This window comes from Onychostoma macrolepis, chromosome 10, assembly GCF_012432095.1.
Source record: "Onychostoma macrolepis isolate SWU-2019 chromosome 10, ASM1243209v1, whole genome shotgun sequence".
NCBI classification, from domain to species: domain Eukaryota; kingdom Metazoa; phylum Chordata; class Actinopteri; order Cypriniformes; family Cyprinidae; genus Onychostoma; species Onychostoma macrolepis.
This window is the reverse complement of record NC_081164.1, coordinates 22,763,429-22,777,102: the sequence shown is the minus strand read 5'-3', so window position 1 is coordinate 22,777,102 and position 13,674 is coordinate 22,763,429. Positions and strand designations below refer to the sequence as shown.

At 37.5% G+C, this 13,674-nt stretch overlaps 1 protein-coding gene across 1 annotated transcript in view; it reads right to left on the bottom strand.

Moving 5' to 3' along the window:
- The window catches only part of ttc28 (tetratricopeptide repeat domain 28), a 289,805-nt gene that overhangs the window by 104,816 nt on the left and 171,315 nt on the right, over nucleotides 1-13,674 (bottom strand). The window contains exon 3 of the mRNA XM_058789645.1: nucleotides 4,085-4,232. Within this exon, the coding sequence (XP_058645628.1) occupies nucleotides 4,085-4,232 (148 nt within the window). The remainder of the gene's footprint in view (nucleotides 1-4,084; nucleotides 4,233-13,674) is intronic.

Here is a 13,674-nt window from a genome sequence, read left to right as displayed (position 1 = left end):
GATAGATAGAAGATAGATAGATAGATAGATAGATAGATAGATAGATAGATAGATAGATAGATAGATAGATGGATGGAATGACAGAACGATAGATGGATGGATTGATAGATAGAACGATAGACAGACAGACAGACGAATGATAGAATGACAGAACAACAGAACGATAGATAGAACGATAGATATAACAATAGATAGAACGATAGATAGAATGATAGATAGATAGAACGATAGAACGATAGATATATATACAGACAGACAGACAGACAGACAGATAGATAGATAGATAGATAGATAGATGGAACGACAGAACGATAGATGGATGGATTGATAGATAGAACGATAGATAGAACGATAGAACGATAGATAGATAGATAGATAGATAGATAGAACGACAGAACAATAGATGGATAGATAGATAGATAGATAGATAGATAGATAGATAGATAGATAGATAGATAGATAGATAGATAGATAGATAGATAGATAGATGGAACGACAGAACGATAGATAGATGGATGGATTGATAGATAGAAAGATAGATAGATCGATAAAACGATAGATAGAACGATAGAATGATAGAACGATAGATAGATAGATAGATGAATGATAGAATGACAGAACAACAGATAGATAGATAGATAGATAGATAGATAGATAGATAGATAGATAGATAGATAGATAGATAGATAGATAGATAGATAGATAGATAGATAGATAGATAGATAGATAGATAGAACGACAGAACGATAGATGGATGGATTGATAGATAGAACGATAGATAGAATGATAGATCGATAAAATGATAGATAGAACGATAGATAGAACGATAGAACTATAGATAGAACGATAGATAGAACGATAGAACTATAGATAGAACGATAGATAGAACGATAGACAGACTGACAGACAGACAGACAGACAGATAGATGAATGATAGATTGACAGAACAACAGAACGATAGATAGAACGATAGATATAACCATAGATAGAACGATAGATAGATAGATAGATAGATAGATAGATAGATAGATAGATAGATAGACAGACAGATAGATGGAACGACAGAATGATAGATGGATGGATTGATAGATAGAACGATAGAATGATAGAACGATAGATAGAATGATAGATAGAACGATAGAACAATAGAACGATAGATAGATAGATGAATGATAGAATGACAGAACAACAGAACGATAGATAGAACGATAGAACAACAGAACGATAGATAGAACGATAGATAGATAGATAGATAGATAGATGGAACGACAGAACGATATATGGATGGATTGATAGATAGAGCGACAGATAGAATGATAGATAGATAGATAGATAGATAGATAGATAGATATAGATAGATAGATAGATGAATAGATAGATAGATAGATAGATAGATAGATAGATAGATAGAATAGATAGATAGATAGAACGACAGAACGATAGATAGAACAATAGATAGAACAATAGATAGACAGATGGATGGATGGATGGATGGAATGACAGAACGATGGATGGATTGATAGAACGATAGATAGAATGATAGAACGATAGATAGAACGATAGACAGACAGACAGACAGACAGACAGACAGACAGACAGACAGACAGACAGATAGATAGATAGATAGACAGACAGACAGACAGACAGACAGACAGACAGACAGACAGATAGATAGATAGATAGATAGATAGATAGATAGATAGATAGATATAGATAGATAGATAGATAGATAGATAGATAGATAGATAGAACGATAGATAGATAGATAGATGGAATGACAGAACGATAGATGGATTGATAGATAGAATGATAGATAGAATGATAGAACGATAGATAGAACGATAGATAGACAGACGGATAGATAGACAGACAGATAGATGAATGATAGAATGACAGAACAACAGAACGATAGATAGAACGATAGATAGAACAATAGATAGAACGACAGATAGAACGATCGATAGATAGATAGATAGACATATTTCTCCATAAACAGCTCATTGCAGCTCAGTGAAAGAGGAAGTCACATGTTTCCTGACAAACTGTAGGCCCTACATCTGAAACCATAGATGTCAAAGCTAAAATGTGGGTTTTCGGTCTTTTTCGCCTAATGTCAACAACTACATCTTGAACCAAAATAGCAGTGAATGACACCTCATAACCTGAGAAACTGTCCGGTTTCCCTGTGTTTGTGCAGCTGTCTGTGGCGGGACGTCTGTGTGTGTCTGTGTACCACATCCTCTGACGGGCTGCTAGCTGTAGGTGTTTGAGAAATGCTTTCGGGATGCTTGGATGTAAATCGCAGTCTCAGAATAAACAGGGTCATGCAAACAGCCGTTGCTCCGGGAGGACGTCCAAACGGGGCCGTTTTATCTGCTAATTATGTCCCTTATTTCCCCCGTTGTCCCTCAGAGCCAGACGCAGCGCTGTGAGCCGTGGAGAGAGTAGATTATGTTGAACAGTCTCTCCAAATCAGCTCCGGGCAGAGAGGTGATCGCTCGCGGCCTCTGGGCTCGCTGATAACAAGAGACTCGCTTTCTCCCGCTCTCTCGCTTCCCCTCATCCCTTTATCGCTTTTGTAGCGCCCTTGTGTGAGGATTTGCATGTGGGATTACCTAACTTTAATTTAATTGTTCTCTTCTCAGCTTCACATCATCAGAGGTGCCATTCAAAGCCCTTCTGCTAAGACGAGAGGTGAGACGCCACAGAAATCTGAGCCGATTGTGTTGGGCTGCTCGCACGGGATAACAGACGCGCCTCTTTGGTTTGTGTTGGAAAGTTGCAGACTCCAGAAATCACACTCAGGATAATCTCAGCACTCGCCGCCGACTCGAGTCTGTTGAGCTGGTTAGCTCCAGTTTGTGCTGTGCAGCACTATACAATGATCAACTAGTCTAGTCTGTCAAACTATCTACAAATTGTAAAAAATCTATTTTGAAAAAAAATCCCAATCATTCTCAGTGTAATTATATATGCTTGCAAATATAGCATATATACACTGCATATATATATATATATATATATATATATATATATATATATATATATATATATATATATATATATATATATATATATTTATATTTATTTGTGTATGTATTTATACAAAGTACATATTTTGTCTATTTTTTAAAACCCTTATTTTAGTTATGCGCATTTGTGAATATATGTTAGTAGATGTGTGAATGTGTATGACCCTGGAGCACAAAACCAGTCATGGTTTGTTAGGATAGGAAAATATTTGGCCAAGATACAACTATTTGAAAATCTGGGATCTGAGGGTGCAAAAAAATCTAAATATTGAGAAAATCGCCTTTAAAGTTGTCCAAATGAAGTTCTTAGCAATGCATTTTACCAATAAAAAATTAAGTTTTTATATATGTATGGTAGGAAATTTACAAATTATCTTCATGGAACATGATCTTTACTTAATATCCTAATGATTTTTGTCATAAAAGAAAAATGGATAGTTTTGACCCATACAATGTATTGTTGGCTATTGCTTCAAATATACCTGTGCTACTTATGACTGGTTTTGTGCTCCAGGTTCAGATGTGTGTGTGTGTGTGTGTGTGTGTGTACATACAGTATATTATTTGAGTATAAAATATTTTAGCTATTTTACATTTCAACCTTAGTATAATTCTCTCAGATAACATCATTGTCATCCACTAGTAGAGAACTGAGACTTTTTCATTCAGCGCATAAAAATGCAAAACGACTCAAGATGATGAAGCAGGTCACATATGATCTGAAAAAATGCACCTATACCTCTCATACACTAATACGGTTGCTAAATGAAGCTCATTACGCACACTGAACCCTCATTATCACGCTCATTACATTCAACAGATGAATCTACATCAGAAGAGCCCAAAACAGCATGTTGCATCTTCAGCTTATATTCCCTGTTCATCTGAAATGATTTTACGCACAAACATCATTTCCTACTCAGCTTTTGGCATTTTTAGATTCCAAATAAGAAACTATTTGGCCCATTCAAGAACCTTTTTCACTAATGTTCTCACAAAAAGGTTTTAACATCTTTAAGAGGTTGTTTTCAGGAATTTGACCCTACAAATACCTCTTAGCGGGGACTTCATGGCGGCTTCCACCATTCCCACCAGCAGCTGCAGGCTCTTGGGGTCCTGCGCCAGTCCCGAGGCGAAGGCGGCCAGGGCGTCCGCATGGCGCCCCAGGTACTGAAGGGCAACACCCTGTCGGAAGTATGCCTGCAGAAAGAGAACCAGAAAGAAAGCATGTTAGTGTTGTTATCGTCTTCAATGGACAAGCAACATACCCTCTAAGACTGGTTAAAGTGCACTAATCAAAAGTGATCTGAACAAAAGCCCAAACCATAAGGTTTAAACCTCAGTGTGAAACGCATAGACATGAACAATTCCCCAAATCATGCATTTTATTGAGAAGATCGGCATTGTTACTTAACGAAGTGGTCAGATGAACTATTATCACCTGCTAGACAACAAAACAGCTGCAAAAATCCCAAAGACTTACACTGACCTGAGCCATATCTGTTTACAGTGAAGATTAACAGGAAAAAGATAGTAAACACATGCTAAACAAACACATTTAGGACATTTAAAGGAATAGTACAGCCAAAAATGAACATGTACTCAGGCCATCCAAGATGTAGATGAGTTTGTTTCTTCATCAGAACAGATTTGGAGAAATGTAGCCTTACTTCACTTGCTCACCGATGGATCCTCTGCAGTGAATGGGTGCCGTCAGAATGATAGTCCAAACAGCTGATAAAAACATCACAATAATCCACACCACTCAAGTCCATCTGTTAACATCTTGTGAAGTGAAAAGTGGAAAGAAACAAATACATGATTAAGAAGTTTCAACTTTAAACCATAATTTCCAGGCTTCATAATCCACAATAACACTTCCTCCAGTGAACAAGTAATCTCCTACTTGTTTAGAGCTGTTTTTGACTCTTTGCACTTGTAAACGGTGCTTGATCTGTGCAGATTTCTCTCCTGATTCAGACAAGACGACTTTTTCACTGGAGGAAGCATCATAGATACAAGACGAGCTGGAAGCAATGGTTTGACGTTACAAGCGTCTTAATGATAGATTTGTTTCTTACAAACATGCAGCTTTTGGCTTCATAAAGATGTTAACTGATGGGCTGGAGTGGTGTGGGTTATTGTGATGTTTTTATCAGCTGTTTGGACTCTCATTCTGACGGCACCCATTCACTGCAGAGGATCCATCGGTGAGCAAGTGATGCAATTATAAATTTCTCCAAATCTTGATGAACAAATAAACCACATCTTGGATGGTCTGAGGGTGAGTACATTTTTGACTGAACTATTCCTTTAAATCTTGTCTGTCATGTAGGTGCTGATACGGACGTCGCACCTCAGACATGCATGCATTCATGTTTTCAAAAAGGCTGCTGTTATTTTGATCATGTGATGTACACCAGACCGCTCGACTGTATTAAATATCACAGCAGTTCACTTCCAGAACACATAATGTCCTCTCTATATTCACCGTGAGGGAGATGGGCTGATAAACACCATCATTTTTACTGGCGTTTGACTAAAGGGTTCTCTGGTCCAAGCGGACTCACATCTCCACCGACATAAAGCTCCATTCACAATTATCATCTCACACAGCCGTTTATTAGATCGGCCTGAGCATGCGGCCCACTTCCAGCCGAGCTGATAACGGCTGGGAGGGGACCAGCGGAAGATTAAGACATGACATTGAATTTATGAAGGCCCCTATAATTAATTTCACTTTGCACGGCGAGCCCTTTGATTACAGACTACCTCTCTTTTTTTCGGACAGCTTCATTGAAACGAATGGGGATGCATATTGAATTCAACACATTAACCTTTGGTCTAACCATGTTATTATAGGACGTCGCAGGCCACCGTGCTCGGCTCGATATTAATTGCCTCTTTGTATACGGACCACTGCACCGCGATTGGACGCGCTCGGCCGCTGTACGTACACATGCACGTTGAGCACTTTTAGGTTTCGACATCAATATCTGCCTTAAGGCAAATGGATTCGGGGGTTTGTTTCAGACGGCTGGGATTCAATCCTGTTTCTGTAATGCAATTTTAAAGCAAATGTGTTTTTCTTTTAGCGAGAGTGAAACAAATACGTGATTATTCAACGTAAGCAAACAGCGTGCTTGCACGCCGCCAGTTTTAAATTAGAATTAAGTTGATTAAATGACAGGCCGGGCTTTGTGTTACGTCTCTACGCCGAATCCGAAAGCTCTAATTGGTCGATTAGCGCACTGAATTCCCAGCGCAGATGCCGACGGCACTGTGATTTCATCCGGCATCGCTTTCATTCCCACTAACACAACACCAATCTCTCCACCTCTCATTTCACTTTATTAACTTTATGTATTTAATTTCCCATTACATGCAAAGAGGAAAAAAAACACTGAACTGCCACAATCTGGTCTAAACAAAGCAGGCATTTAGAAAAAAAATAAAGCACTGGAACTGAAGGATTTTAATGATCTTCAGATCCATTAATGATTCTTGAACATGGGTATTCTTGTGCTAGTGTGGGCAGAGTGTCATACTAAAATACTCAGATGACTGCAGAAAGGTAAAATAATCTTTAATTTTACCCATGTTGTGAGTTTGAAGAGAAAAAAAACTAAAAAACTGCACGCTAAATAGACACTACATTGCCAAAACATTTCTTTTGTGTTGCCCTCACTGTTTGCACACAACAACAAACATATAACACAGTCGATATAGTGATTCACAAACAAATGACTCTAGTGTACTGGTTCATACTAATGGATCAATATAAAAGAGACTTATGATTCCTGAATAACTCACTCAATCATTAAGTAACTGAATAAAAATGTGTTACCAAATACATTATTGTTAGTGAGAGTAGCGTATATTTAACACCAATTATTATGGCCAATTTTTATCCTCTTCCTTAATGAATATAATAACTGTTCAAGGAATCATTACAAGGTGATGCAACTTGTTAAAAATGAACCTTAAAATTAACCTTATGGAGTGGTTCTTTATAATAAATTAAAAAAATTAAAAAAAACTGAAGATTCCCAATCGAATGTCTTTAAGTAGCTCTTGTTTGTATCGTACATAGATAACACCAATTATGATGTCCAATTTTGATTAGCTTCTTTAAAAGGTCTGTAAAGAGTCATTTAAGGTGATGTAACTTGTGAAATGTTAAGATATTTTCTCCTAAAATCTGGAGGGAGGAGGAGTGTTCAGAAAACGGGTTAAAAGTGACTCTTATGAACTGGTTCTTTATAATGAATCAACCTTAAATCCATAATATCAGTTTGAATCAGTTAAACGACTCACCCTATCACTGAATCAGTCAATGAGTGGCTCTTAAAATATGTATTAAAAACTAATAATAATGTATTTTTTTTGTTTAGTATATTATTAAATCCACTTTATTTTCATCCTCAGATGAAATCCTACAGGTGACGTGTAGTTTACGCAATGGTAAAATAATTGAAAAGTGTAAAACATTGCTCTGTTTGTTCATTTTCTTTCAGCTTGACATCAGCAACACTGACTCAACCAATGATGAGAGTTTGGGGGTGGGACTATCAGTTTGACCACCCAATGAAGGGAGGAGGAGTGTTCAGGAAATCTGTTAGAAAGATTGCATTGTAATTTTTGAAATTCCTTTTTATGATCCAAGTGGAACAGAACTTGCAAACTTTATCTTTAAAGAACCAGAATCTTTAAGTGGTAACTAGAAATAGTTCAATTCTATATAGAGTAGTGGAAATCTATTCTGCATGTTTCTTCTACATCCATCAAATGATGCAGCTCTCTGGTGCATGTCAATCCAGTGTTGTTTCTCAGGGACTGCTGGAGAATGACTGATCTGAGCCGGGTTGGCATATGGAGACACAACTGTTCAGATCAAGTGTGGCGTCTGGCTGCGCTGGCACCTGACATCTTAAATGTGACGCTCCATCCACAGTCAATTACATATAATCATAACCACGGACATAACACTGGGAAAACTGTCAAACACACCTCTCAGCCGCATGACACATTGAGCTTCCTTCAGCTCTCCAAGTTTTTCAGCATTCAGAATGAAGAGCTGCTGCTTTTTTCAAGGTTCCAGTAGAATGAGTGACAAAACAAAAATGATTCAATCCCACAAAGACCGCCCGCCGTGATTCAGACGTTTTCTGAGCACTTCAATTGAAAACTCGAACAGCGGCGCGCTTTGCGGCGCATTACGAGGTTTGAACGTGTGCTGAATTAAAACGATTTCCTCACACTAACAGCAATGAATCTGAGACCAGATGAGCACTGAGAATATACTTTTATATTTTTTAAATATTTTATATACACATCAAATACGACATGCAATATACTGCATGTCATATTTGATGTGTAAACTTTGTGAGATATAAAAAATATGATAATTAAGTATATAAATACCTGCATATATACATATATATCCAAATTAAAATAAGATATTGTGTATTTGTATGTGTATTAATAGTTTAATCCATTATAAAATTAGTAAAATATGTATTGCAGTAGCGAGAAGGAGCTTCTTCAAAAAGGAAGCAAGATGTGTAGACACATTACAGTAATTAAAATACAGAAGCAGAATGTGTTAATTGTCATAGAAATAATGTCACAATGTAAAAAAATGGTTTTTATTCTCTTTTTCAAAAAATAACTGCTTATTGTTTTTCATTTGAATTTTGGATGAAATATGACCCAAAATGTGCTCTTGTGAAATCTATCTGTACCTAAGTGCCCTTTACAGACATCATTCCTATAGGCAGGTACGCTTTGCCCCCTAATGGAGTCACTGGCTGCCTAGCAACACTCGCCTGGCAACGCTTGCCCCCTCCGGTACCTCACCTGCTGTGATTTTGGCTAAAAACACAGACAGAAAAGTGTGATGAAGAGATGAAGCAAACGAGGCTGTTTAGGACTAATTACTGAGCCAGACTCTGCTGTGCCGCTAATCACCTGACTTACACAAACTACAAAGAGAAGCAAATAATTATGAGGCTGAAAAACTTCATTAGGGCACGTTTGTGCAGATATTTAATGACTAACTCGTCCAGTGATGTGCTTTATGGTGGTAATGACCGGCCATGTGTGATGGTTATGGCCTTAAACACTACTCCAGACATGACAACAGCTGCTTTACTGTCCTAGTCAAACTTGGTCTTGTAGACTTCAAAAAGGCTGAATGTGTTACAAGATACTCACATTTTAAAGTCAAGCTAACTTTTACAAAGGAAATCATAAAAAGTAGCTAACTACTGCACTCATTCTATTTAGGTGGGCTGATATCTTTTTAATAATATAACATCAGATGATACAATTAACTTTTTATATACAAACAATTACTTCTCAAGCAATTACCCGGCAGAAAAACAGTTGGGATCTCAATTAGAGTGCTAAACATTCAATTTAAACTTGCTCACTAAACACAATTAATAAACGCATAAATCAATCATAATTATATATATATAACGGAAACAAAATGACAAATACTAGCATTTAACTAAATGTTTCACAAAAACAACAACAAAAGACATGGGGACTCTTGAATGAATCAGCCAATAGTTAATTTGAATTCGCATATATATGTGACCCTGGACTTTTGTGGTATATATATAGGCTATATTCCCTTTTGTATATGTATTTATTCTTGCTATTGTTATAACTATTATTAATATTACTATTCACAATAACAAAACGCTATTATTATACAATTTACATGAATAATCAATTGATTAACCAAAATGAATCAAATTTAACAATTTAGGAGGTGTTTGCTTATTGCCTAAATGTTATTATTATATAATTTATGTGAACTCTTTAAAATGAATTCACTAAAATGAAACAATTGCTTTACTGTAATGATTCACTAAAATGAATCAGACACAACAGTTTAGGTGTTGTTTGATTATTGCCTAAATGCTATTATTATATCATTTACATTAACTCTTTAAAATGAATCAAATGATTCACTGTATTGACTCAGTAAAATGAATCAGACTTGACAGTTTAAGAGGCGTTTGAGTCTTTGCCTCGGCTTGCGTTGTGTACAGTTGTGTGTGCAATACAACATGACAAAAAACAAACATAGAAATTCAATGTTTTGACAACATTTTTTGACAAAACGAACAATTTACTAGAAAAGTGACATTTTAAACTACTGTCACTCTAAAAGCTAGTTAAGTTAGCAGCATGTTCATTTTTATCTAGTCACTCTTCAACACTGAAAATCCACAAAACACTTTTCTGTACATATCGAAGTTAGTGACAATAAAATGTGACATCCATATCCAACCATATCTCAGCTGGCGGCCGAAATGCATTTACTGTGCAATCACACGCGTTTCATCGCCGAGCGCCATCGATCCACGATCCGCATCAAACTGTGAAGGGATGCGCCAAAAAAAGGTCACACTTCAGGACCGTAATCAATGCTGCGCATTCGGCATTCAGCGCCTGTCACAACTTCCTCATGCTGCACAATGATGGGCCCGAAAGCACCCAAGAAACCTACTATTGTAATCACACCTGTCTGGAATCAGCATCAGAGCGACAGGTGACAGATAAGTGCGCGCTGACGCTAATTGCGCTGGTTCTGACGCCAGAACTTCTCATTTCGGGACTCATACGACATGCAGTATGCCCAATGTGGAAATCAAAGCGCTCTGGATTAGTCAATGCCACGTTCTGATCATCAAATCCAGTGTTTATGGGGAATAAGAGTGTTCATAACGCAGCAACTATGGTGGAGTGGAGCTTTGCAGATTAGCAGATGCTTCACTTATTGATTGTTAAATGCATTAATCAAAGCCAGATGGTGGCTACACCAACACTGTCTGGCGTGAATGTGGAAGGGCTACAAAAATGCAACTGAATGCATTTACAGTGCAATCATCAATGTGTGTGCGGCGATTGATGCAAGTTTTTGACATCTGGTGGAAAGCTCCTCCAAGAAGTGCCAACTTTTCAGGCTAGTTTCAAAGAGCTCTGGCTTGGTTTTCTACCTTGTGCAGAGTACATTTACTGCAAAACAGGAATTATTATCATTATTATTATTATTATGATTCACAATAACAAAATGCTATTATTATATCATTTACAGTTTAGGTGGTGTTTGATTATTGCCTAAATACTTTTATTATATCATTTACATGAATCCTCAAAAATGAATTCACTAAAATGAACCAATTGTTTCACTGAAATGGTTCACTAAAATGAATCACTCAACAATTTAGGTGTTTGATTATTGCCTAAATGCTATTATTGTATCATTAACATGAATTCACCTAAAATGAATCAATTGATTCACTATAATGAATCAGACTCAGTAGTTTAATAGACATTTGATTTTTTTGCCTTTTGTTTGTGTCATGTACAGCTGTGTGCACAATAAAACATGACAAAAATCAGTAGAAAAACCCAGAAATTCAGAGTTTTGACACATCTCATGTGAGAGTAGTGCCAACTTTTCAAGCTGTTTCTCAAGAGCTCTGGCATGTTTTTCTAGCTCGTGCAGAGTAAATTTTCTGCAAAAACAGGAAAGCGTGCAACGCTCTGCAGAAGCGTGTCAGGATGCTGACCTTCACTACATTACCTTATCTTAACCTTCAAGAATGTTAATACAAAGGCTCAGAAAAAAAGAGAGTAATGCAGTAAATTATAAATAAGATCATCTTAAAACATGTAGGACTTATATCTGTTCCATACGAACACCTTGTTAAAGAACCAAAGTTGTTCTTGTTTCATGTTTTCACTCATATTCGTGGAAATCTTTGCGGGATGCTTTACAGCACGTCTCCTTATAAAGCAGATGCAGTTAAAAATGAATTTGGTATTAAACATAAATGTGGGAATTAAAAGACTTTAGAGAGCTGAGAGAGCTACATCAGCAGCGCTGCGAGACGAGCCGAAACAGGTCGGGAAAAATCCGCTGACTTTTATCTTAACTGCGAGCGCCGACGTCAAGATGCAGCACACATCCTTCAGAAGGAAAAAGCCTGCAGGCATTTCTGTGAAGTCATCGAGCTGATCACATCGCATACAGTACGGAGTCTCACCTCTCATCCACTTTATTAACCTTAATTAGATTTCATTATAAAACAATCACCACCAATTCTCAAGGAGCCGCTCACAGGATTAGCATTTTAAACAATCACTACATCCAAACTTGCATTAGCATTAGTGATATTTGCTAAGTCAAGTACAATTGCTCTACTTGAGGAAAAGGATTCAAACAATCCCCTTTGACATGAAAAATACCTTTATAGCACTCAGACTCACAATTTTCACCTGGTAGATGCTAAAACAAGCCAAACCAGTCCAGTAATTAACCTAGCAATCATCCAGAAAACCTAGCGACATGCTAACAGCCCCTCAGACAGCCACACCCAAGAAAACTTCGAAGTAACTTTATAACTATCACTCAAAACATCCATAGAAAGCACAGAGAAACATATTAACAAACACCTAAAACACTCTAGCAACCTCATAGCAACATGCTGACAAACACCCAGAACACACACTCCCAATGTGTAAACAGTCCCCTAGAAACATCATAAGTTAACAACCACTCAGATTACCCTAGCAACCTCATAACAATGTACTAACTACGTAAAACCTCCCAGTAACCTCATAACAACATTCAAACCACACAGAACACCCTTAACAACCCTATAGCAATGAATTAACTACCATAGCAACCCCATAGCAACAAATTAACCACCCAGAAGCACCTAGTAACCTCAAAGCAACACACTAACAACCACACAGAACACACTAGTAACGCCATAGCAACATATTAACTTCCTAAAACACCCTCATTAGCTCATAACGACATTCAAACAAGCACAAAGAACACCCTAGCAACACCATAGCAACATATTAACCACCTAGTAACCTCAAAGCAACACACTAACAACCACACAGAACACCCTAGCAACGCCATAACAACGTACTAACTACCTAAGACACCCTCATAACCTCATAACAACATTCAAACTAGCACAATGAACACCCTAGCAACACCATAGCAACATATTAACCACCTAGTAACCTCATAGCAAGACACTAACAACCAAACACCAGAAACACCAGAAAGAATCACCCAGCAACCTCGTAGCAATTTATTAAACACACAGATCATCCTAGCAACCTCACAGCAACACATTAACCACCTTATACAACCTAGTAACCTCACAACATGCTAACAAGCACTCAGAGCACCAGAGTAAGAACTAGCCATACCCTGGAAAACTATACAAATCTGTTTAATGATGGAATTTGTTTGCTAAGAGATCTCTGTCTAAATGTGGAATATTACCAAATACTATTGAGGCCTAAGTACATAATTTACTCTCAGTCGCTACATATAAGGAGTTATGAACCCGAAGCACATGGACAACATGGACGCCCGTGAGATGATTACAAACACAGAGCGCTAAACTGAACTTGAGTGACACTGAGAAACAGGAAACCGAGGGACACTAAAATAGCAGATGTTTAGCTTGTGCGTCCACTAACACGTAAACAAGCGATCCGGACGAGGCCGTTAGCACAGGAGAGAGAGAGGGACAACGCTGCTAGATGAGAGAGAACTGGGACAGGATTTTATATTCGCCCCTCATGGCTGGTT